We start from the raw sequence: 27461 nt of genomic DNA, 5'->3' as shown, positions 1-27461 counted from the left end.
AATAGTCTCTTTTTATTTCACAATATGGGAATAACTCAAATTTTAGTCTCAAAGACCAAAATATACTTGAACCAAATGTTCAGAAGATGAGCCAGGCCACCATTTTGGCAAGCAAGTTTTCACATGGACAAGTGGATGTTGGAGAACAATGCCCGCACATGGCTAAACGCTATAGCACACCCACAAATAGATTCATACTTGATTGTTTAATTTGCATGCATGAGTATAGTGCATTCTCCATGCCACTAGTACATATATGCCTTTTTCAAAGTCAGTGCAGGATCCATATTTGTGCAGGTCTTTAAAAGTCTGCTCCCTTACAAAATTTACCATAATTTTTAATCCGAGAGAGCCTTCAGGTGACAAATTCTTATGCCGTCTTTACTTCCCAAAAGTCATTTCTGAGTAATAATTACAGCTATCAGGAGTTCCAGCATCACATAAAGAATCTGTTTGTTAGTTATTTTGAACGTCAGTTAGCTGGCTTGTAAGTGAACCTGGCTAAACATATTCCACATGCTTGGTGCTTGGAATTTGAAACTGGTAACCTTTAGCAGCAATGGCAACTTTAGATCAAATGACAAGATAACAAAAACCAGACGATATCCAGAAAGAGTCACAATGTCCCAGAAAGAGTTGGGGCTTTCCTGCTTTCCAAAGCGAATGCTTCCCTAATCTGCACCAAACAGTGAGAGCCTGACCCACTCTTGCCTGGGGGCCCATTTTTCCCACTAGTGCTGAATTGTTGGAAACCCAAACAACATTTCAGCGCCAAGGGGAAAAATGCCTGAATCTGAAAAGAAACTAAAAGAAATTTTACCAGGGGAAAGGAGGACAGGAATGGAAAACAAGTTCCCAGAGTATCTCTGTCAACAAGCATGTAGTCTTTATTACTAGAATATGCAGAATCCTGTGGGAATTGCTGCATCTTTTTTTTTTTTTTTTTTTGCTTTAACTCTTTTCTTGCCAGTCCTTCCCTGGTTGGTTTAAATGGCCTTGGCAAACGGAGGAGGTTGTCCCATCCAGAAGCCACACAGCAGCAGATCTCAGGAGCCACACTCCTCACAGTGACATGAGAGGATGTACCGGTAGGTGGCTGTGAGTCTCATGCCCCCTGAGCAGCGCAGCCGCAATGCCTTCAGCTTGGAAGTCTGGGGCCGGCAGCAGTGACAGGAGGAGCGGAAGGGTTGCTTGAGGACAGTGCTGAAGGACACCAAGGGCTCGGAGCGTGATGCCTGGCTGCAGTGCCCCTCGCACCTGGCCAGAAGCACCATCTGGGGAGAGAAGAGAGGTGGTTACCATGTGGGGATGCTTAAACCTTAGCCAGGACCCACAACTTCCTTTAAAATGCACTAACATTCTTTGCCAATTCCTTTTGGATTAGACCAGTCGCTCTCAACTCTGGGTGAACATTGGAACCACCTGACAAAACTTGTTTTTAAAATGTCAGCAGCCAGGCCCCATCTTAGACCAACTGAGTTAAAATCTTTGAAGATAGGGCCAGGCTTTTGTTGTTTTCAAAGCTCCTTAGGTGATTCTGATCTGCACTGGGAGTTTAGAACAACTGGATGAAGCCCATCACCATAATATGCAAAGAAAAACCGAAGGACAAAAGAAATTTCTTCACATAGGTGGCAGTCTACTGTTGGCCCAATGCCAATTCTACCAGTCTCAAAATGCAGAAAGTCATTCCAAATTAAAATCAGGGAATAAAGAATAACTACAGAAACAAAAAGGAATTCATTATGTGCAAGAACTTGCTAAACAACAGGAATATGGTTTCTAAAGAAAAAAAAGAGTAACCAGAGTGATACTTAGGAAAAAATATTGCAGACACTATAACTCAAAACAAGAGCATGAAATAGAAACAGGGTACCTTTGGGGCCCTAGAATGACACTTCTTGGCTTATACATTGAGGGAGCCTGAGATTTGTGCAATCACGTCTTCAGAGTCATTTAAGTCATTCTAACCGTCTCCATTTCCAAACATAGGTTAAGATGATAATAAAGCTTGAGCTGAAGTAACAGAGGCTATATTCTTTGTAGTGGCTCCTTTTTTTTTTTTTTAATGTGGCATTAGTAAACAGACTCCTTTAAGAATCTAATACAAACTACCAAAGTTAACCCCAGAACAATGGATACAAGCACATACTTAATATTTTGCACACAGCTTTAGGGAATGGAGCAGAGGCTCATTTATGTACCCCACACATAAATCTTGGTCTCCTGGGAATGGCAGTCATGGATGGGGTAGGATGTGTAGCTTGATTCATTAAGCTATACAACCCTATATGGTGGGTCACAGATGGTAAGGGGAAGCTGAGATTATTGGTCCATGTTTATGTGAGAGTGTCTTGCTAGGTGAATTTCATATTAAGTGATGGAGAAAAAGTTGCCCTATAATTCCAGAACCAACAATAAGAACATAAAAAGTGGAACTATTCAAATGAAAGACACACACAAACACACAACCATTTGACATTTACTTCATGATATTTAGGAATTAGCAGTTGTTATTAAAACTCACCAGCTATTAGCTGACATTATCCTATAGGACAGAATTAAACACGTAAAAGAAGTAAATGGCCTTCCCAACTTGCCAAAATGAAGAGAACGTGACTTCTGGTAATTATAGATCATTAACATCACTACCTGAGAAGATACTGGGATGAATCCAACAATCTCTTAGCAACCAACAAAAGAATATGAGATACTAGGAAAAAAACAGCAGGGCTTGGTGAAGATAAGCTGGACTAGACCTACTGATTTATTTTCCCTGATAGATCACAGAGGCGGAGAGAAAACAGCAACTGTAAGCTGTTCTGATGTCATGATAGCTTTGATTCTATCCTGCATGCTCTTCACATTGATAGGTGAAGTAAACATGATCTGAAATAGGTTTTGAGATTATGCCGCAGCTCAGTGGTACATGGGCCAGTCTTCAGTGTCCACCCCATCCTTCTAATGAGAGAGAGAGTCCAAGGTCTTCTGAAGTCCCTTCTCTACATACCTACCGGTACATAGGAAGAGCTCCTTGACATCTCGCTTCGGAATAGTGTTCAATTTGCTCATCTCTAATTTGGATCATCAATTAGGCAGATTAACAAATTATTCAAAGAATCACCTCCCAAATGGACTCTTTAGAGATCCAGTTTCAGTCTGGATCGATATAGCCAATCTGTGCCAGCAGACTTAATTAAGCAGAGCAAAGACATAGTGGTACATCATCCCCAAATGAAACACGTATATGTGCACCAAATGTCAGCACTGTCTGTAAAATAACCAAGTTGTAATTTAGGGCCATTTGTACAAGAACTAACCTGATAATGATTTCACCAAAAGTTTTCAGAGTTTCAATGTCCACTTTCAGCTCATTCTGAAGGACAACAACTCCAGCACTGAAGACTCTGGGGCCACCTCCCATCGCCCCCTCTCCCTCGGGAGCTGGACTTTCTGGGCAAGGAGAATGTACTGACATGTACAACAAACACCTTCAGTGACTGTCCCCAGCCTTCAGAATAAAACCCCAAATACTGAACAGGCATTAAGTCCCTCCATGACCTGGATTTCACATGTCTTTCCAGTCTTTCTTACAGCTGTTCTCATTCTTATCACCCATTCCCTATTCTGACCAAACTTAATTAATTACTAGTCCATTGAACTATCCTGAATTTCCCTGCCCCTTGCCATTGCTCATGTCTTTCCTCTTTCAGGAATGCCCTTTCCTCCTAGCTCTTAAATCCTCCTTAATGAAATCCCAACTATCTCCTTTGTCAGATTCAAATGCTCTCTCCTTGAAGAAGAGACTATGAAACAATTATCAGGCCCTTGATGTTCTCAACACACAAGTGCAAATCCCCTCTCTGGAAGATTCCCAGTATATAGATCTCACTGCAAAGCTGAAAACTATATTAAAATCTGGCTGTGTTTTTTTTATGTATGTTGAATACATAAAAGTGGGGAGTTTGGAAGATAAGATCCATAAATGAGTGTCGTTACGGAAAGGAAGGGATAAATAGTTGCTCTCCAGGTTCACTCTTAATATTCCACATTTTAGTCTCTGCCATGCCTCACTTGTGCTACAGATTTAATGAACATCTTCTGACCTCTTCCAGACCAGAGCTTCTCAAACTATAATATCCATGTAAATCATCTAAGGATTCTTGTTAAAATGTAAAATGTGATTGAGCAGTTCTAAATGAGGCCAGAGGTTCTGCATTTCTCATAAGATTCTGGTTGATGGTACTGCTGGGCTAACATCCACACTTTGACTAGCAGGCTCTGGACCTGTTAAAGTTTGAGAGACTCTGCTCCAGATGAATCACTAGATAGTGATCATTAAGCTAATAATAATAATGGCAGCTAAAATTTATTGAGTGCTTACATTTAATCTCATTTAATCTTCCACAATTTTTTGCTAAAGGTGCTGCATATTATTATCTGTACTATTGTTACAGATGAGAAAACTGAGGCTTAAAGTGTTTAAGTAACTTGCTCAGACTCATATCTGGTAAAAGACAGAGCAGGAATCAAACTCATGTCTGTCTAAAACCAAACCCCTGTTCTAAATTACTTTAATATCCTGCCTACTGAGATAAGATGTTTTCCTGAGGCATGAGCCAACTCATACCCTTCTTTAATGTACTTTGATCTGCCTCTGGGAGCTGTAACTATAGCATAACAATACAAGTCTGATCTTTTTCTTATAGGCTTCTTGGGACACATTACCACCACCTCCAAGCTTATGCAGGGCTGAATCTTCCATGGGCCACGGCAATCCTAAATAATATCTCCTCCACTGTCAAGACCCTCATTCACCTCCATCTTCCAGTGATTTGGGGACTCCCAAGGACTCCCAGCAATTCACTGGACAGTACCACACACTCTCTAACTCCTAACCAATTTATCAAATTAGGAAAGGAGCTTCTTTTGTCAAAGAACCCACATGGGGCTCCGTTGTTAGACAGTGGGTTCAACAGTTAGTCATAACTCATAACACCTTCTATTGACACCACACAGCCTAGGGGGGTGACACATACATGTTATCTGCTTTACATCCCATTAAATTTTTGCTATCTTATATCTCCCAAACAAGTGGTCTGATGCTAGGAAGCTAGGCAACTCCTACAGCAGCCCCTTTGTATCCTCCCCACCTTGGAGTCACTTGGCTCCACCTGGATGTGAAAGCCAGTTTCTTCCAATAGGAATAGAGCTGCCAGGTTCAGAGTATTTGCTCAAGGATGGGCACCTTCATGTGCTAATCTGATTTCTATATGCTGAGGCTAAAAGTAATAAAAAGATCTTTGGATAATAATAAATAGTAAAGATGATATATAACATGTATTGAATGTTTATTAGGCTCCAGGCACTGTGCCAAGCCCTTCATATGCAACTTAATTCTTAATAACCATTTCAAAAGGGAAAGTCTCCCCATTTTACAAATTAAGAAATTAAAATGTAGAGGGTAAGTTACTAGCCTGAAGTCACATAGCTGTACAATTCAGGGTCAGGCTTCCAAACCGAGACAGCCTGATTCCTGAACCTTTCCTCCTAACCAAGTTGCTGTACTATAGGCCATGACAATCAGCCTGTCAAGCCTTTGGTTTTCATAAGATGCTCAAGTTCATCAAGGGTAAGTTCAGGCTATATTGCAAGGGTTGTAGCCAGCTGTGACTTCTAGGTCCAGACCAAAGATTACACTGGAGTCTTCAGGCCCCTGCTCTTTCTCGTGACCTACCATAGTTCTTGAACAGTTATGTCTTTCCTGCAATACACAACTATCTTCTGAATGACAGATGGTTTTCATCACCCTTTGTTGAAAGACTCTTACCATCACCAAAGTCACTTTCCTCTCCTGTCATGTGGAACCCCCATGAATTCCTGACTCAGGCCATGACTAACTAGATGTCTCCATCAGTATCAGAATAATATTTTGCCTTTTTCTCAGCAGTGAGCACTGTGAGATTCTTATTCCATGACAACCCTTGAAGCACTCCCTTTCTCCTTAGGAACAAGATTTATCTATGATTCTCGAATTTCTTCCCTTACCAACACCCTCAACAAACGACTGTTTAACTCTCATCTCCAGGGATTCAGATCAACCTCCAAAGGTTCCATGCCAGGTTGAGGGCAAAAGTAAAATTGCAACCAGGGGAATGAATCAGTGTGTGGGGGGGAAGGGGCATGGTGATGGCGAGAGCTTTGATAGGGTGGTTGGCAACTCTGCAAACTCCAATTGGAATCTGGTCCCTTCACTCTGGTCACAACTCAAACGGACATTAAGAGGCATTTGCACACAGAACACTTACCTTATCTCTCTCCCCCATGTACACGTAAGCATTATAAGGCCCAAAACTTTGACTTGTTTTGTGCCTCCAGTACTTACCACAGTGTTTACACATAGTAGGCATTCAGTATATATTTGTCCTTTTTTAAAAAATTAAGTCATATTTGCAACAACATAGATGGACGTAGAGGGTATTGTGCTAAGTGCAATAAGTCAGACAGACAAAGACAAATGCCATATAATTTCACTCATATGTGAACTCTAAATAACAAAATAAATGAACAAATAAAGCAGAAACAAACTCACAGATACAGATAATATTTTGATGGTTGCCAGATGGGAGGGGGGGGGGGAATGGGTGAGAAAGGCGAAAGGATTAAGAAGCACAAATTGGTAGTTACAAGATAGTCATGAGGATGTAAAGTACAGTATGGGGAATATAGTCAATAATATTGTAAAAACTATGTAGTGTCAGGTTGGTACTACACTTATCAGGGGGATCACTTCATAAATTATATAAATGCCTAGCCACTATACTGTACACCTGAAAATAATATAAAGTAAATATTGAATGTAAACTATAATTTAAAAAATAGTCACAGGAATATAAAGTACAGCACAGGGAATATACTCAATAATATTGTAATAACTATGTACAATGTTAGATAGGTAATAGACTTATTGGGGTTATCACTTTATGAGGTATGTAAATGTCTAATCACTATGTTGTCTTGTACACCTGAAACAAATAAAAAAAGAAAAGAACCATCGAAAAATATATATCATCAATAATATTGTATTAACTATGTATGGTGTCAAATGGGTACTAGATTTATTGTGGTGATCATTTCGTATGTTTTATAAATGTCTAATCACTAGGTTGTACACCTGAAATTAATATAACATTGTATGTCTATTGTAATTAAAAAATTTAAAAATTATTTTAAAAATTAAGTCATATGTCCCCGTAGTTAATTGTACTATAAACTTAATGTTACCAACGCCCTCATTTCTGCTACTAGGTTGGTGCAAAGGTAATTGCGGTTTTTGCAATTGTTTTTAACCTTTTAAACTGCAATGATTTTTGCACCAGCCCAATACCACAATATGAGCTTCATGGGCAGAAGTAGGAGATGGCTTGGGGATCCTAACTACTTCTTCCCAACCCTGAAGCTCAGCCCTTGGCATACCAAGTCTCTTTTCCTCTGGAAATATTCCGGATTCATCCTCCAAACCCTCCTCCTCCTTCTCTTTTGTTGCAGCTCTTGTGGCCCTTCACAGTTCAGACAACCATGTCATGGTTCCACGCCCCTGGCCTGGGGCCACCATCTCCCACTCCTCACCTGCCCCACCAACTCACTTTCTCAACCCCGGTTCCTGAAAACCTCTCCCTGGCCTTAATCCAGTAGTCACCCCCCTCCAGTTCTTCTTTCCTCTACTCACCTGGGAAGGGAGGTCAGACAGCAGGATCTATTTTTCTTTGATTCTTATCCCCCTTCTTAGCACCCAGCACAGTGGCTTACATTTTCTTTGCTTTTCTACACGCTCCCCCCACACTTGCCAAGTTTCTGTGTTCAACAAGATCCACAATGAGGTTCATTTTCCTAATCCTTTAAGGCTATAGGAGATCCCAACAGTTATTGAGATCACAGTAGTGACTAAAATAGAAAAGTGAGTCTGAACACCTGTCCAGTTTATAACTTCATCGTCAAGATCATAATATCACTTATTAATGTCTATTATATGCTGGACACTGGGCTGGATGCCTTACAAATATTATCATCAAAACCCATGCCCACACCTTTAGGTAGACATCAATAGCTCTATTTTACATGGGAAGAAATTGAGGCACCAAAGAATTACTTCACTTCCCCCAAAGTCACCCGTTTGGCAAACTGCTGAGCTGGAAGTTGAAACCAGATCTCTCCCACTTCAAAGTCTGGAATGCTTCAGTTCCCTTAAAGATTCCTCAGACAGCTCATTTACACGAATCACTGACATTTTGCCTATTTGTTCTACAGCCTTTACTCACTTAGAATTTCAGGGAAGATTGTAAATGAACCTGCCACTACCGGAATCTTTTGTACCCAATCCTAGGAGGTGTCACCACTGAAAGCCACCAGGCATATCTTAATCAGTGGCCACACTGACCTCTTTGGTGGACCACTGTTGTCAGTGTTTTCTGCCTAACTCCATCTCAGTTCTTTCCTGAATTGCTAAGAGATGGGTGACAGGCTCCGAGGGCTGGTCAGCTGCAAGTTTAGGGGCTAGGGAGAACAGGCAGTTTCAGGGAAGGCTCCCAGAGTATAAATCATAATTTCCAGTATATCAGAAGTTGGAGCCTAAACTTCAAAGTAGTGGCTTCTGCATTGTACTTGCATTCCTCCAATATGAAAATCCAAGTAAATAGTTGAAAGATGAATGCTCCAAGGCAGATATTGCCACTCCTGGGCTACATGACATTGGGCAATCTACGTAATATTTCTTTCAGGTTTCAGTTTTCCTTGCCAGTAAAATGGGAATGATAATGCCTTCCATCACAGGTTTGTCAGCAATGATTAGATTATATAGTATGAGTTGCCTAACACATACTAGGTGCTCAAGCAGGTAGCCTCCTTTCCCTGAGCCTGGATCACAGGTCCCCTTCATCTGTCTTCCTAAGGCCAGCCACTGGATAAATGCAAGTCAGGAAACATTAGCAATTGAAAGGTAAACAGTAGGCATGTGTCTAGTAAATAACGGCCTTTGAACATGTTGGAGGAAAATTTTTACAGAGAGGAAAAATCAACCCCAGTCTCCTCTTTGTAAAAACCCCCACTGGGTGTTTTCTAGACAGAGGCTAAATGCTTTACCACAAGTCTAGAAAGACAAACAATTTTGTTAAATGAGACCCATTAGAGAGAAGACCAGCTTGAATCTATGAAAGTTAAGAATTATACAATGATTCAAAATGAAAAACAGTTTTTGTTCCTGGATAAAGAAAATCTAATCCAGGACAGGTCTGGGTAGTTGAGATTCTGCCAGGCATATTTTATGGCCAAAGAAGAAAGATTCATAATTACAAGCACCATGTACATTAAAACTATTGCTATATTTGGAATAGTTTGGGATGTTTGAAAACAGATTATTCCCATGGAATTACAAACATTTCCCTTACTATAACAATTTTGCACTATTTACCATGGCATTCTGGAAGAAACAGAGGTGGACAAAGGTAGACTAAAGGTTATTTCCTTCATGCTCAAGCACTGTGCGTTTGTGGGGTTTGAGCTCACACCATCTCTTCTTTGACCTTCGCTTAATTAATGTGATAATTGCTAAGTGCTCCTCCATCATTTCACCAAATCTTTCCAGATTTTGCTTTCATTTTTGGAGATGCTCCTGTTCCTCTGTTCTTTCTTATTATCACAATGACACTTTCTTTGAAATAATTTTGTCTTTTTTTTTAAAAAAAGAATCATGATTATGGAAGACAACTCAACAGAGGGAGAAATCATCCATGGAATAAGAAATACTAAATCTTAGCTAGTGTTATCTGGGGGTGGGTGGGGGAGGAGAAGCTAATAATTGCTCCAGTCAATTTTTGAGCAATCACAGTTGTAAAAACATGTCCCACCTTTTTTCTCAATTTGTTTTAGCTTTTTTTTCCTAAGAAGGGATTGCAGTTTTGTAAAAATTTAAGTTTATCTATTTACTCCTTTTTAGGTCTACAAGTACAAATAAGAAACAGAAAGTTTTCCTTAAGTACAAGCAGGACTTTGGGACAAATATCATTTGTGCTGTTTGGTAAAACTTAACTCTCTACTTGTCGCAATCTTTCTCCTTAGGTCTATTTTTTCCCACACTCATAGATCTTACTAATACAATGGTTAAAGTGGTTTCACTCAAATTCTGATCCTCCTAAATAAAACAAGCCATCATCATTGAGCTATAATCAGAGAAGTTATGGAAATTTTAAAGGCAGACAGAAGTTGTAATGTTTTTATATAGAGGGTAGAGAGATTAACTTATATGGTCTTAATTCTAGTGGTTGATATTACAAAAACTTCTTATACTGGTAATTTAAAAAATACTTACCAGATGAGAATGTTTAGGTGGTTTTAGTCTCAGGACTAAAAGTGAAAATCTCTGAAGTTGGCCTAAATAAATTCTTATTTACTAAATGTGAGCAAATTTCATTCATGTGACTGTTTGGTAGCAGTGACAGTCATGAGAATTCTCAGTCTGAGTCTGTTTTTCCCTACTATGTGCGTCCCTTCTGAGTGGTCCATGTGGCTGGTCACTCTTGGTGGCCTTTTAAGCATGTATAGGGACAGAGCCCCAGAGAGCAGTTTCCAGGTTCTCGGCCTCACATGGAAAGGTGCTGGCTTGGGTAATAGATGGCCATCAGCTGTGACTAGTTGGCCATCGGCTGTTACCAGTTAGCCATTAGCCACTGATGCCGCGGCTAAGCTAGCAAGGTGGTGTAGTGACATAGCATGGTGGAGTGTGGATTACAGATTGCAGAGAGGTGGATTGCAGCTAGCAAGTGAGGTTGGTTGGCAGAGACAAGTGGACGGCGGGTTGCGGATTGTGTGGCTCCTGCCTCCTGTGTCTTCAACCCAGCCGCAAGTAAGACTATAGTGGTATGACTCCCCTATCTATGGCTCCGTGGGTGTTCCTTTTTGGCCTCACCATATCCTGCGTTCTTATGTGGGGAGCGGGACCAGAGACCCTGCGTGACACCCTGCATGACATCATGGTATTCCTTCCTACACCTTGTCACAATACTGAAACATCACTTACATCAGTTGCCTGTGCAAAAAAATACAACCTACTACAAACAAGAATGATTTGGATAATCAATGTAAAAATGATAAAATTGCCATTTATCTTTTCAAATCATTTTAGCATAAACATGGAAGGTGAAGAAAGGCTTGGACTACGAGGCCAATGACCAACTCTTTCATCAGGAAACTCTTTGAAGAGCCCCGCAAGAAGTACGTTTCACTGCTCAACCATATTTCTTGCATTCCCTTCCTCTTTACTGTTGATGGGGGTAGAAGGCCTTACGATAACTTGTAGACTCCATTATTCTTTCTTGAGAAAGGATACTACCCCTCATAAATTTCACAACCAGGAATGAAATACACCCCTCCAACCTGTGTTTAGCATCAATTTTATTGTGAGAAACTTCCAGCCTTTCCTACTGACTTTGAGCAGCCTGAAAAGAGAGAAGCTGGCTGCTTGTGTACATGGTCAACTAGGCAGCTTTGCTGACAAAAGTGCAAAGCATGGTGGGATACCCTAAAAGCATGATTCTCCCACAAGCCCTATGTGACAGCCGTGTAGCTCAGGTTTGGGCTATCATCATAGTTCTCCATCCCCTGACAAAGGAATACAGCTTCTCTCCTGTTTCTAGAAGTAATACTACCCTCACAGAGATCTTGTTCTTACCTTTGAGCTACACTTGTACAATGGGTGACTGATAGAATCGACATAGTGGTGCCTCATGCAGCGTCGAGGGTCCGAGTCCATCATGAACGAGCTGTCTGTTTTGCTGTCTGTATCTCCCATTAGTGCCAGCAGGGAGAGCATAGAAAAGGATGCAGCTAGTACATGATTTCTCATTGTTGTAAGGAAAAACTTCCTAAGAGGAACAGCAGAGGGAGGCAGAGGACTAAAAATCGGAATGCCTTCACCTAGGATCCAGTTCCTTTCAAGGAAAGGGCAGGATCTGGCTGAAGCTCTCTGGTTGTCATTGTCCTTTGTATGCCGGAGTTTTGTCTTACTTTTTGCATTTGCAATCCATCATCACTGTATCTTCTGCACAGCTGGAACGAAAACAGAAATTATTTTCCCCAGAAACATTTACCCAGAAAAACTAATGGAACCCAGGAGATACTGAGTAGAATTTTTCCGTGTCATTTCCAGTAGAGAATATTGGTTTCTAGAGTGTCATTAGCATAAGCTGTCATCCATTCTACCCACCTCTCCATAGCTTATGCTGCATATTTATAACTGTTTAGATGTGGAAACAGTGGTTTAATGGAAGCACATGTTGATTTTAATTGCTCGAGTCCGTGTTGCTGGGAGCAAGAATAATTTGAACCCATGGTAAAGATTAAACATGTGGTTCTGGCCACAGCATAACTGAATTGGGTGGTCTCATCCTTATCCCTGGCTGGTTGTGGTCTATTCAGTTCCTCAGTAAGCTTTGGTGTCAACGTCATCTTACAGGGATAGAGAGGAGAAAGATTAGCACTAATGAACACAGGCAATGTCCCATGGGAAGGAAATACATTTTCCAAGTCCATACCCACCCACTTACCTAGTTTTCCACTTCTGTGCTCTGAGTTCATCCTGTTTTTGTTTTAAGCCCCATGCCATCCAGCATCAGTGACAAACTACATCTGAAATACACATTATGCTAACCAGCCTCTGGTGTGATTAAGGCAATACATGTATTTGCCAACACAGTCACGCATATCTGCAGTCTTTATAGCCTGAACACATGGTATAATTTGAAAAAGTAAGTGGTCATTGGAGCAGAGACTTACCATTAACATGGAATCATGCTATAGTGGTTTTCCTGAAATCTGCTTTGTTCTTTTAACCATATATCTCTTAAACAAAGGACTGAGTCCAGAGATCTCCCCAAATCACCGCACTAACCCCCCAGGCATGGCCAATACTGATGCTTTTTATCATGGTGGAAGACAGAAAGTATAAAAGATATTTTCAAACATTTAGGAAAATTAGAAGGAACCCGATATTATATCCAAAACAAAGGAACATAATAATTAAAGCTTCAGAAAAACTTTCAAAGGTATTTCAGATAAAAGTTTGATTTTTGTTCACAGTACAACATTGTTTTTTAAACTTCCTACTCATGGACAGTCTGAATAAACAGAGCAAAGTATTGATAAGATCAAGATTAGAAGTTCAAGACCATACAAGTGAATTAGTTTTGCTCTAACAGAGTGGCCCTAGACCAACTTAGCCTCAGTTAGCTGTCTTATGAGTGTGGGGCAGGGGATCCCAAGTGGAAGAGCATGTGTGACATAGGGCTGTTTCAGAGCACAGCATCCCTGGCAATGGCAAAACTTCAGCATGTGTGTTTCAGGGAAGTCCTGTAAATCAAAGAAAGGGCAGGGACCAGTAATGAGGGAACCCACCTAGACTCCAACACTGCAATTAATTAGCTGGAGGACCTTGAACAGATCATTTAAACTGTTCCAGCCCCAATTTCCTCATGTGTAGAGTAGGGGAGTTGGAAAAGATGGCATCTATGGTTCCCTCTTGCTCTAAAATGCCACCACCTAATAAGATCATCTTTTCATACAAATTTGCACCACTTTCTTTTATGTGCATGCTAATGGCAGCACCTCATTAAAATTTATCAAACCTGAGCCTAAAGCTCCAATTCAGCAAAGGATGCAGAGAGCATTTTTTTGTTTTCTTTTCAGCTGCATATTCTAGGTTTTTCTATGCACATTACACTGAAACTCATCAAGTTCAAAGAGCTTTTTAAGGGTTCTATGTTCAGAGAATGCAATATTACTGACCATTTCCTGAGTTTCAATATGACTATATTATCCCAAGTGGTTATTTGTCTCTTTGAAGCCTTAATTAGTCTCAGAAAGAGAATTTATTAGATTTCTCCTTTCACCACTCCAGTCTGCAGATATTTCCCTCAGGAGTCAATGGCAAAAGGATGAAGGGAAAAACAGACATTTCAGTCCTGGCCTTCCCTCCCCACTGCCAGCAACTTCTCTTCAGAGCCATGATCAGGAGGTATGGTTAAATGAGCAGAGCAAATGACAGAAAAACATGTATAGCATAATGGTAAAAAAACAAGCAACAACATCAATAACAAAGCCTTATATATGTGTATAGATGGTTGTATCTGTTGGCATTTGCATTTTCTCCACAGGAAAGGAAATATAAAAATATAAAGAGCCCTTAAACATGGTCATCTAAGAGAAGTTAAAATTAAATTGCTTTGATATACTTTGTTCAACCAATCAGATCTACAAAAATTCCATAGTCATGCTCCATGTTGGCAAAATGGGTGAGAAACAGACCCATTTTGGAGACAGTACAGTATAAATTGGTACAGATTCTGTAGAGGCCAATTTGTCAATATCTATTAAAATTGCAAATGTATATAACTTAGACCCAGCAATTCCACTCTGAGAATTATCTTACATGTGAGATCATGCAAGCATATGGTTATTCACTATAGCATTGGTTGTCATAGCATGAAATACAGCACAAAATATCCATCAATAGGTGGACTTGTTAAATATATTATACTACATTCATACAATGTAATACTATGCCACCATATAAAGAAAAATGCAGAAACTACTGATACAATTAGTTACCTGTGGGGCATAGTATGGAGGACAAACATGGGAGAAAAACTTTTCACTGTATACCTTTTTGTATTTGTAGATTTTTGAACTAGTGAATGTATATGTATCCAAATTTTAATTTAAAAAAATAATTCTTTCTTTCTTCAAAGCTTGGTTTAAAAATTGCAATTATGTTAATGGATATTTAATGTCTGTGCCAGTTTGCGTATTTTAATAGTATTATATTTTTATTTCTTATAAATGTGGGAAAACGTGCATTCTTTTCTTGGTCAAATATTCTTCTAGATGAACCATTCACTTCTTATGCACTACTGCCACCTCATATCAATATCCTGAATTGCAAGCACAGTTCATTTTTTTTTCCTGAAAGGTGAATAAAATATTTCTGCAAGCAAATATTATGAGGTTCATACTGATGAAGACCAACCAACAAACAAGACAAACAAACACACAAACAAAAACTCATAGACACAGACAACAGTATAGGGGTTACCAGATGGAAAGGGGGGTGGGAGGAGGTAGAAAAGCATTAAGGGATCAACTATATATTAGTGACAGGAGTTGTTAGACTTTGGGCGGTGAACACACAAGGCAATATACAGATGATATATTATAGAATTGTATACTTGAAAACTATATAATTTTATTAACCAATGTCACCCCAATAAATTTAATTTAAAAAATGCTAACCATAAAAAAAGAGGTAGCTAATGTCACACAAAATGTAACATTGCCTGATTTTCTCTTTAAAGATGGTAAGCTGAACCCAGAAGTAGTAGTAAAGGTAAAGTATAAAAGAACGACAGAGGAAATGTTGCTTCACCACTAACAAGATATAGATTTTTCATTTGAACACACTCACAAAGCATGATACCTTTTTTCAGTTTTTATATCAAACTCTGAAATTAGAATGCAAGCAACAATGTAAATATGCCACAGAACTCACAGAACCTCCAGACATAAAGGTAAGATTCTTACAACATAACATTAGGATTTTTGCCTTAAGTGTTCAAATTGAATGATTCAACACTGTTGTGTTGAAGAAGAAATAAACATTATGCTCAAGAAAAGTGATGTTGAGTCAAGTTGTCCTGACGTTGTGTTGCTCGGGGTATGCATATGGGAGAATGTGCCAAGGGAAGTGCTCACAAAGAAGAAAATCAGGACTGAAGGAAATTTACATCACTTGAGATCCCAGCTTTATGGCAGGCTGGGGTTATCTATGTCTGTCTGTCTTATAGGAGCTTCTGTCATTTTTCTCAAAATTAAATTAATTTGTTTGTTTTCATTTTTTTAAAGCCTCATAGCATAAAACCAAGTGCTGCCTATCAAGACTTAGAACCCCAGCCTAGCCAATGATGGATTGAATGAGAGAATGATTCTCTTGCTGAACTCAGTACAACCCAGAGGCCGCTCTGTGCTCTGGGTACAGTCTCTGACACATGGACTTGGCTAGTGTACAGGGCCCACATTCTAATAGCTCCAATGTGGAGCCTCTGCCGACAGGAGAGGCACGTAGGCTGGCGTGCCCGACTTTGGAGCTACCCTCCAAACGATACCAGTGGAAAAGAACAACTGGTGCCCAGATTTCCCCACCTGTCATCCTAAGCGAAATAATATAGCAGAGCTTACAGTAGGCCCAGCCTACTGGGTGAGAGATGGTGTTGTGTCCACAGATCAGTTCATTCTTGGGCTGACCTTCTGCCTGGCAGAGGGTAAAGTGTGGGTTTCATGCAAAGTTAGTCCAGTAACAGGCTATGACAAATGACATACGCCAAGAATGGCCTTATTCTTGCCTTGCTTGCCAGAAAAGGGACAGCAGTGTTCCAGTATCCATATTTACCTCCTGGGCTGTTTTCAGTATATATATATATATGTGTGTGTGTGTGTGTGTGTGTGTGTGTGTGTGTGTGTGTGTGTTGCTTCCCGTGGCTTGTTTCAACAAGTATTTATTTAAAACACATTCATTGAGCACCTATGTGTCTCCTTTTGCTCTAGGAGATGAGTTAAGGGTCAGGGAAAACAATAGGTCTTATCCTAATTCATTCTTCCAGCTCACTGCATCCACCAGCAAAGAGTCCTGGCCTGTTGTTTTCCTGGGTCATTTTTTTGACACATTGATAAACTCCCTTAACATCTAATTCATACCCAATATTCACTGCATCATTTCTAAAAATATTAAGTTACGCAGATAGAATATACTGACTATGGAATGGCATCAATTTAACACAGAATTATTTGACATTTACTATAATTTTAAAAAATCATATCAGAAAAAAAATCATATCAGGCACCAGTAAGGTAAAGAGAGCAGAACATAGAGCCTCTCTCAAAGGAATTGCCAAAAAAGATATATATATATATATATATATATATATATATATATATATATATATCTCTTAAATCCTTGATTTTATATATATAAAAATTTATAAAATTTTATATATATAAAATCAAGGATTTAAGTGTGGAAGAATGCTTGCTACTAGATAACACTTCATACTAGGATTAGAAAAGCAAGAGACTCAAGGTCTAATCAGAGAGTGTGAAGTGCTAAGTAGCCCCTTCCCAGGAACTCAAAGAATTCCAATTGTATCTAGTCAACTAGATGCCTTTGGGAATAAGTAAGATGCCTCTTCCCAAGGCACTTAATTTATAAACTGTAAACAGCATGTTGGATTTTATAAGGCATCCTGTGCGCTCAACGAATAGGTTTTGACATTATTCCTATCTGGCAGCACATCAGTAGCAGTCAAGAAGCCAAGCCTGGGCTGACCCAGAGGCAGTGGTACTGGCTACAAATGCTGCCAGGCCTCCACCCTGCTAGCCCCAGGTATCTCCAAGGATGGAGAGCCATAAGGTCAGTGGGGAGGGAACAGCTCCTGCCCTGTCATCTCACAGTGTCTATACTACAACCAAGTGCAGGAGCATGTGAGGAAATGCCTGCTCCCATTATGCCACCTTACAAGAGAGAAGATCACATTCTTGTGGATAAACAGCAGTCCTCAGGTCTGGGACAGGACTCTGTGTTCTCCCGACCTGCATTACTAGCCAAAAATGGCCACACTCGACAGTGGGGGTGATAGAAGGAGAAAAGAGATGGGATAAGCAAAAGGAAAGGAGAAATGTAGCTCAGGAAAGAAGCAATAAATCACAATCCTGGGGTAAACAGGGGTGCAAAAAAGGCCTGGGACTAGAAGTAATTTCTGCGGATGAGCCAACTCTCAAGTGGACTCACCTGTGTGTGTATGTGCCTGTCCTTGAATTAAATAAATTTACTGTCTGGGAGGAACTGGTGTGGGAGGAATCAACCTTGAGACTTGGCTGAAACTTAAAATCCTGATTTTCAGGAAATCCAGAGGAGCCTCTCATTGTTATCCAAACTCTCATTTACCTACTGCCTTCATCTTTTCCTCTCCAAACCTATTTCTAGCCTATGTTGTTAGTGTCTCATGTCCCAGCGTTTTGCATTCATTTGTCAGAAATATTGGATAACTATTCCACTACATTCTGAAACTTAAAGAGCATTCTATCGTTGTCTGATCTGGCAGAAGGAAGGCTGATCTGAGGAGCCTCAAGTTCTGAGTCCTACCTTCCCATCATTGGTTGTGCAATCTTGAACAAGTCAATTACCTTCTCTGAGACTCAGTTTCCTCATCTACAAAATGAATGGATTGGTCTAGATGCTTCTGTGGTTCTACCTATTCCTAACATTCTCTAACTATATCCAAACTTCTCAAAGTATAGCACCTGCTTTGGGGCTACATAGTCCCTAAAGCAATCCGAAAGAAAGAGTTCCTTCCTTACTCAAGAAGTTAATGATTGTAGAAAAGTCCAAACAAGTTCTAATGTGATGTCTGAGGCAACACTGAAGGCCGAGCTACAAGAATTTGCCCCTTGATGAGACCATATTGGTGGCCTGAAATAAAAATAGCCCTTAATACTCATTGTGGTTTATAAATTAATAATGTTGTTAATAATGGGAAGCAGTTAGTGAGGATATTTCACAAGTTCCTATTTCTCTTAAAGCTGTCTTAAAATTTGCAGTGTTTTTTTTTTTTTTCCAGTCTCCACCAAACGGGGAGATAAGAAATGCAAATAATTGTCAGCCATGCTAGAATTAAGCTTATTTTGTGTGATGATGATATAGGCTGAGTTCAACCCTCTTGCACCTTTCCTACAAATGACTCATTCCTAAACTGAGCTTGAGCCACAGATCCTCATGCCTTAATGGGTCCATCTGTGACACTCTGGTTCAGGATAGAAGAGGAAAATTGGTCAGAAGAGTTGTCTTCTCTGCAGATGTAAAATGAATAAGGTCCTAGTGGTCAAGAGCAAGGCACTCTGCTAAGTAAAGTATCTATGGAAACTTTGTGCTGGGGGAGGTACGTTTCTGAAGTCCTGGGCTGGGACTTGGGTAATAAAAGAATTGCCCATTGTGTATGGCTGGGCTTCTATAGTTTCTATGGAAAGACTCATTCTGAGTTCTTAAGAGTTGACATCACTAACTGACTTTTAGAATACAAACCTTGCATAAATTGGAAATGACCAGGTCTAATTATCTACGCGTCAAAAATCATGAAGCCTTTTCCTCCAGGAGTCTGGATTATTTCTGTAAATCTAACAAGTCCACTAAAAGCTGTGACTGACATGGTGATGAGTTGTCAGAATATGCTTAAGGGTGGCCTTTATGTGGTGCCACAAATCAACAATAACCCCAAACATGGAGACATTTTCCATCCCTTCATCAATAAGGAATAAAAATAGGTTGGGGGGGGGGGGGAGGAAGCCACAGAAGAAGTAACAGAAGAGGAGGAAAGATTATTTTTTTGATGTTCAAAATCTGCCACTGCCCTTTCAATGATTTCAAATAGCACAATTTCAGAAAGGGAAGGTTCTCTTCATTTCATGTGAAGAGTGAGACACATTCTAACCATTCACCTTGAGTAAAACCCTTTGGAGAGAAAACAGGAGAGTTCTAAGATACCCAACTCAGGGGACTCATGAATGCACTCTCTCCCTGTAGAAACGGAAAGGTGGCCAGGTGTTCTGGGGACTCTAGTGCTGACGTAATTTGACACCTGTTCTGCCACTGGACTGCTAGCTGTGGTATGGCCTTAGGAGAAGAGAGAGGACCAATGTTAGTTCAGGGTACAGGCTCCTATTTACCCTGGAGCCAAATAAGTATGTTGGCTTTTCTTCAAAGTGTCCAGCAAAGTGTTTCCAAAACTGCATTTGAATCTCCTCACCCGCAACAACATTTTGGAATGGTGAGTGGTGATCTCACCTAACAGCTGTAGAGCCCTTAGTTAGAAATGGGGCACAAACAATAGGAGCAACTCAGTCTTTCCATTCCCCATTCAATTTGCCTTTTCTGCCCAATGGTGAGATTTGAATTCTGAATTCAATCCTATTGCAATCTGTAACACTTGTGGATGCAGACCTATGTCAACGGGGTAAGGTTAAAATAATATCACTTAAAAATATGTTTCACTATACTGCTAATAGTGCTGAATTTCTTGGGCTGTTGGTTTTTTGTTTGTATTTTTTAATATATTTAATTTTTTGCTTGTGACAAAATATACATAACATAAAATTTACCATTTAACCATTTTGTAAGTATACAGTTCAATGTCATTAAGTACATTCATATTGGTATGCAACCACTGCCACCATCCATCCGCAGAACTTTTTTAACCTTCCCAAACGGAAACTCTGTACCCATTAAGCACATTTTGTTTGTATTTTGCTTTGCTTAAACCACACACACTACAGCTACATCTTATGCTTGCCAGAAAAAATTTTAATTCTGAAAAGGAGTAATTTCTCATAATTTGGAGGAAAATCACAGAAACGTATCAAATCTTAAAATATCACCTTGTGTTCAAAAGAAAAATTGGACTTTGATTAAGGATTGGATTTGTTTTATTCTTCCCATCCATTATAAGCATGTGTGCCTACATTTTACTTAGACTTGAAGATGGGGGATTTTCTTTTTCACTTAAAAAGTTGACCTCCTTTTCCAATGTAACATAAAGAAGGCATCTTCAGGGTTCAAACCCCTCTTCTTAGGAGGGAGTTAATAAAATTAAGGGAAGCTTTCCTTTCTGAAATTGGGGCTATTTGAAAATCTTCAGTGGCAGATTTTGAACATCAAAAATCATCCTTTTTCCTCTCTTTTGTTACTTCTCCTGTGACCTGCTCTCTTCTTATTTTTATTCCCTATTTATGAAAGAATGGAAAGAGACTCCATGTTTAGGGCTATTGTTGGTTTGTGGCACCACAGAAAGGTCACCCCTGAGCATTTTCTGACAACTCATCAACTTTCTTGAATGTATTAACCTGTTGCCCTTTCATTTTTAAAGGATATTGCAATTGGTTGGATCACAGCTTAAAAGAAAAATTTGGGATTGAGCCAGGCCTTGGAAGAGAGAAAATTGTCTGAAAAATTCTTAGCTTTTGTAGAAAAACAAAAAGGAAAATATATCTACTGAAAATTTTATAGAACCCAGTTTAAAGCGACAAGTTGATGTTGATGTGCAGATTTTGACATGAGGCTGAAATGGACCCCAAGTGAATGAATTCCTGATTATAAGCACTGGGATATATTGCCAACTGGAGTTGCCCATTCTTTGAATTTTCTGAGTCAGCACTCTTTCTAACAAAAAAGTAGTTGTTCCAGACTCTGAGCCCTACCCAGGGTGTGACATTCTGACTATTGAAAATGGGTCTAGGGGTTTTGACTCTCAGCAATATATGCTCACCCATCAGACTCTGAGACCCTCTGATGAAGGGGACAGTAAGCATGAATGACACCAAGAAAACTATTGCCAGGCACACACAAAAAAGCTTTGCAGATATACGGGCGGCTGGCACCAGAAATAATGCCATCGGCACAATCTTCCTCAAAAACTCAAATAAATGTGTGGGCATGTGAATTTGCAGCATGCAACCTGCACAGACAAGCCAGCAGTCATTTCAGTACCAGCTTATCCCACCCCGCTGCACACACATAGGGGTTTCAAAAGGATTCCCCACTTCTTTGTTTTCTCTTGGAATCAAACACAGTACTTCATGGTTGCTGATCTGACGGGTGAGGAGTGGGTACTACCAGCTGGAATATTGCCACTGGCAGGGGCAGACAGGAAAATAGGAATGCTCTTAATGTCCTCCCAAAGAAAACCTTTGATGGACAAAAGAGTGGTTGTATTTTTACCCTCTCCCTTCATGCTGCCAGGCGTCTTTAAATAGATCCTCTAGCCTAGGGACTTGTATGGAATAATTCATATTAAAACCCAAGAAGTGGAAGAGGAGGGGAGTTGGCTCTTTCTTCTTTCTTTTCTTTTCTTTTCTTCTTATTTTCTTTTTGTTGTTTTTGTTTGTATGTTTCCTTCTTGTCAAGCTAACGGGAAAAGACTATTTTTAATTCAGCTGTGTTATTTTTTTTTCTTTTGGGTTTCTTAATGAATTTTAGCTAATTTGGCAAATACTACCAAAGCCCAAGGAAAATAAAAGGAATAGGAAGCTGCATTGTAGATTGCTCTTTAATACCTTTTGGTCCCAAAGACATTAGCGGCATCTTTTAAGGATGCTGCACAGAGGGGGTTACGTGAGTCTCTTAAATGGGAATGTCTAATTTAAAAGTCCAGTTCCTTCTATTTGCAACTCATAAACCAATCTGTTATTCTGTTTTTAAGGGAAAGAAAAAGGAAAAGTCCTCCCCATCTCCCCAGCCCCACGCATTTTTAGTTCAACTCAACCCAGGATCCATTTCTCCCCTATCCCTTTCATCAAAGGGGTTACATAAAGACATTTAGGCCTATGCTAGCCAAATTAAAAGTCCTGTCTCTCCTTCTTTTTCCTTGGGAAGGGAAGGATGTGAGAAAGACAGAGAAAGTGGGTGGAACAAGGCTCAAGGATCCAGGGAGCTTTGTTTCAAGTCACTTGCCCCTCCCTCTGAAAGAGAGAATAACCACATTTCTCATAATGTAGGCCGAAGTGCATCCAGGCGTTCCCATAGCACTCCTACCCCCAACCCTTTGCCGGAGATGTGCGGGTCACTGTGATGGTATGCTCATCCCTGCCAGTCCAAGTCACTCCTGCTCCCGGCAGCCTAAAGGGCAGCAGAGCCATGTGGCTGCTCCTCTCTATGAGTGGGTTCAGGCTCGAGGCTCCAAAAAGCCCCCCAATCCTATCAGCCCAGCAGAGCTGCTGCCAAGAATGACATCCTGGGAATACTATGGAGACGGGGAGACCTCATGGGCTGTTGGCCCTGGATGGAACAGGACCCAGGCTGTCTGGAAAACAGGCAGAGCAAAGGGCAAGCTCACAATGGAAGGAGCTCAGGCGAAGAGAAAAGGGGCGGGGTGGGAGTGGTGGAGAGCAAAAGAAAAGAAAGGCCACATGCCACCCAGGAAGATTCCAGGGAGGGCGGGAGGAGGTGGTGGAGGAAGGACTTGCAGGAAACAAGTACCCAGACATGGCACTGCCAGTCTATCTAGATTCTTTTCTGAATTAGATTATGCGAAAGAAAGAGGGGAAATATATAGCCTGCCAGCTGTTCAAAGGCTTACAACCTTGCTTTTATTGTCCGGGTAAGTTGGTGAGGTGGGGCATCAGAGGAATTCCAAACATACCATCCCAGAGAAATTTTAATATGTTCCACAGTGTCATACACGAAGAGGAAATGACAGCTGATCAAGGCTAGGGCAGGCCACAGCAATCTGGGCTCTGGCGCTCACCCACCCTGACATGGCCTAGCTTCCCTCTGCTTTTAGCACTTCTCAGTGCTTCCACCTGCCTCTCCATCCCTTCTCCTCCCACTGGCCCAGTTAGAGAGCCTGGACAAAGTAGCAGTAACTGACTGTCATGGGAAGAGGTGAGGATGAACTGGAAGGCTGCTGGCCAAGAAGCTGAGGGCTGGCTAGGGTGAGTCAGGCACCCCAGGGAGTCAGAGGCATTTTAATCCAACCACGGGTATTATCTGCTGATAAGGACCAAATCAAGGACCCTGGTGATGCTGTCTTCAGGATTTTGTTTTGTTTTTTTTCTTTTTCCAGTAACCTACCCATGTCAGAAAGCAGGAGACTGGATTATCTGAAAGCAACAATGTGTGTGGCTCTGACAGAGACCTGGGTTTGAGGAACAACTTCCAGCAACTTCTTCCCAGAGGCCTCTTGAATTTAGGCCAGGCCCAGAGGTCATTGGTTTCGATACTGGGGGTGGGATAAGCAAGTGAGGAAGATAGTGACTGCATCTTCCTCTGTACTTGCTTCTAATTCAATGATTCATGAAGAGGCCCTAATGTCAGCTGCTGACATCAGGGGCAGCCATCCCTGATAAAGATACCATGTGGTCCTTTCTAAAAGGTGTTCAAGAGACTAGAGAAAAGATGAACTGCCCTTTTTCCAGGTTTCTTCTACCCAGGCAGGAAAGATCCTGGCCATGTTAGCTATGCAAGTGATGTGTACCCAGGATCCAGTGATAAAGGCCTAAGGCGAACCCCTTAATCATAAATGGAAAGAAAACCCATTGATAAGTGACAATTATTTCAAGTAAATCTGGCTACTAGCAGATATTTTAAATAATGCCTTATAATAAGCAAGTCATTGCCCAGTTTACCCATTGGCAAAGTCCATTTCAGTTCCAAAATCTAACTGGAGATAACATACACTGAGAATTAGGGCATGAGACAATGTCTCATTCACCATTGTATCATCAGGACTAGCATAGTTTATTAAAAGAATGATGGAATGAATAATTAACCAACAAGAATAATAGTACTTGAACTGTGAGTTCTGAAAATGGAGTAAAAATTGCCAGCCACCATTGATGGCTATAATTCTGAGGAACTCACCATGTTTTTCAAGGTCCCAGGAAAATAAATGAGTTGGAAATTGTTAAATGTATTGAAAAATGATTTATTTTTCCCTTGACATTGTCATTGGAACTCATATTAAGATTGAAAACTCCACAGGCATGTTTCCATCTGTGAGTGTCAGCTGCTTGGTACACAGTCATCAAAAAAGCCTCAACCAGTTCTCCCTTTACCTGAACCAAATGCGTTTTAAAATGAATGATGCAAAACATTACATTTTGTGTTCAGACACTCTTATATAATAATCTGAATAACAGTTTAAGAAAACTGTTTTGATTCGGTTAAATGCCTTGTTGACAGCAGCAGTTTTTGGAAAAAAAAAATCACTGTAAAATTGTATAGCAATAGAATCCATAGCATGATCTTAGGCTTTCTCAAAGAGTGAATATCCCAAAGTTGTAAATTAGCTCATCCAAAAGCTAGATTTTCTTTTAACAATGTTTGTTAGGCTAATTATTAGAGAAAATCAGAAAGGTTCCCACATAAACCATGTCTCCACTCCACAATGAAAACTGATCGACAGAACCCTAAAGTTACTTCCAGAAGCCAGATGGGTGAGAAGAAAATGGGCAGATATCTGCATTTCGTCTAAACACACAATCCAGAAACATCTGCAGTCCCCGCTTTATTTGGTTGACACCACAATTAACACTGCATTTTAGGCATCTCTATGTTTTCAAGTGCACCTGGTATTTAATATTATGTGTTGGAGCAAGTTGCCAATGCCAGCTCATTGTAATTAAAATACACTAATATTAGAAATGAAAAGGACATCTTTCGCAGCATCCATATCTGTTATTAATGACAGTTGCAAAGAATAGGATGTGGGACTCCCATCATGCCAAATAGATTCCTTTCCTGCACCTGAATCTCAGTAGAGAAAGGAGTCTGCCTCTTTCATGTAGGATTTTCTGAGCTCGTTGATTACAATGAGCCTCAGTTACAGGGCGTTCTGAGTCATTAATATTCTGCACACAGTCAAACTTCCAGTCCCCCAAGAAAGAGTTATGCTCAGGCCTCCTGCAGCCCAATTGTTCATTTAAAGAGAGAACTTATATTCAGGAGCTTGAAAGAATCCTCCAAATTTTCCTCAGGTAGGATTCATTCTTACACGTCCTGGTCCCTGTGCTGCTGAGAGCATCCTTTCCAGGTCTCTGCTTAGACAGCGTAGCATCGGTCCTGCTGCAGGAACAAGCTGATTACTAAAAATAACCCTTTGCAATAAGGCCAAGGCAAACAGCATGCATTTCCTCAGACTTTTTGCCCAATCAAAATCATATTGTCAACCCATCCTCCTCTCTCCCCAGTGCTCCTGACTGCATCTATGGAAGCAAAGTCCTTGCAGGTTTGGAGAAGAGCGCAAAGGAACAAGATTCCTGCAAAGCATGACACAGAAAGCTAGAAATAAATGTTGCCTATTGTTTGAAGTCATCCTAAGCACTCCGACAGAGCCCTGGCAGGACATCAGCAGCATACACAAGTAGTAATAAAAGTAAACAGTGCGCTTTTAAACTCGCAGGCTTGCCCGCGTTAATAGTGCCCCCATTGTAAGAGGGATGAGGGCGGCGGGGAAGATACTGGGGTTTCAGGAATCCATGTCGGCTTCTCAGTCTCCTTTCACAGGGTCAAATATAAGAACCATTACAAAGTTTCATCTAACTACACAGAGAGTTTGAAAATCAAATCTCTTTAAGTCAAACCAAAAGAGATTTTCCAGCCTCTCTGTGAGGCTCTCCTGCTCTGTCACAGACTTCAAAGACACGTTCATTTAAAAAACACAATGCTAGCATGCTACAGATTAATGCAAATTAAATTAATGCAAATTTAAGTGGTATTTAAAGGTTGTCTCTTTGTCTGAGAGGAGGATGAAATGCTCGGTTTGGAAAGAAGTAATTTCCTAGGCAAGCCGTCAGCGCTTGTTTTCCTGCTTACCTTGGGGGAAACGCAGGGCTCCTTTCAGACTTTTCTGAGAGCTAGAAAGAGGTCCTGTTACTTCCAAATGCTTTTGTTCTTCTGTCCCTCTGTCACATGGCTTGCCTTTTATATTTGCAACACACAAAAGTTAGGACTGTTGTTTAAGCGACACAGGGAGAGAGAGAGGGAGAGAGAGAGGAAGAGAGAGAGAGAGAGAGAGAATGTCAAATGGAAAAGTGCCATTGCAGTCATATATCAATCAGGCATGCGGCCGCAGCAGCGCACTAGCAAATGGGAATGCCACGGAAATGTGAGGCGCTCGTTATCGGGGACTCACAGCCGCTGCCCACTGCTCGGCTCCCTTCCACGGAGCATCTTGCGATGGGAACAACATAGAAGAGCAAGGGCAAGGAAGTCCCCCCATTTTTGTTTGGTATTATGGAAATAATAAGGGGCTGAATGAATATTTTGAATTTAATTCTTTGGCAAGCCTGTGCTGCCATAAAGATGTGCAGTCCGCAATAAAGACATATAGTTTTAGAAATACAAAGACAGAGTGGCATTCTGTTTAACGATTCAGCAGCTGCCTGGGATAAAGTTAAAAATCTAAGTAAGAGAGGAGAAAGATGGGACTCAGAACTACTCAGGCTGTTGAAGCAAGTGCAAAACGCTGCCCCCTCCCCCTTTTTTTTTATCACAGTGTGTGTGGGTGGTGAGAGTTCTTTTCTAAGTTGCTCATCCATTAAATGATTTTTAGCAGTGTATCCATGATTAAATCCACAATGGCACTTTAATAAGTGCCTTCATCTGCATCATTTAGAATAAAATTTTAGATCTGATTTAGAAACAAGAAAGTGTAAGCCTTGACTCCTTGAGATATGTGAGTGTGAGACTTACAGGTAAAGCCAACCCACCACACCATAACTAGGAGAAAAATGGCAAATGTAACTATGTGTGTGAGCTAAGCACTTATTAGCTGAATAATAGTTATGAGGTATTGGAATACAAAGGGAAATATTTCATA

General features: G+C 40.5%; 1 protein-coding gene across 1 annotated transcript; it reads right to left on the bottom strand.

Annotated features, from left to right (window-relative positions):
- NDP (norrin cystine knot growth factor NDP) lies at positions 1-26768 on the bottom strand. Its single transcript, XM_033107385.1, has 3 exons — positions 26456-26768; positions 11723-12099; positions 1-1274 (listed from the first exon to the last, which is right to left on the bottom strand). The coding sequence occupies exons 2-3, from the start codon at positions 11894-11896 to the stop codon at positions 1047-1049; spliced, it is 402 nt and encodes a 133-aa protein (XP_032963276.1). The 5' UTR covers positions 11897-12099; positions 26456-26768; the 3' UTR covers positions 1-1046.
- Between the last annotated feature and the right edge of the window lie 693 nt (positions 26769-27461).

This window comes from Rhinolophus ferrumequinum, chromosome X (genome assembly GCF_004115265.2).
Source record: "Rhinolophus ferrumequinum isolate MPI-CBG mRhiFer1 chromosome X, mRhiFer1_v1.p, whole genome shotgun sequence".
Lineage (NCBI taxonomy): Eukaryota > Metazoa > Chordata > Mammalia > Chiroptera > Rhinolophidae > Rhinolophus > Rhinolophus ferrumequinum.
Note: the sequence above shows the minus strand (reverse complement) of the source record. Positions and strands in the feature narration are given on the sequence as shown.

What these genes read in the sequence shown, in the direction of transcription:
- NDP (XM_033107385.1), bottom strand. Translation starts at nt 11,896, where the DNA reads ATGAGAAATCATGTACTAGCTGCATCCTTTTCTATGCTCTCCCTGCTG. An exon ending in TGTACAAGTGTAGCTCAAAG is followed by an intron (nt 1,275 to 11,722) that starts GTAAGAACAAGA and finishes TTCTCTCCCCAG; the next exon opens with ATGGTGCTTCTGGCCAGGTG.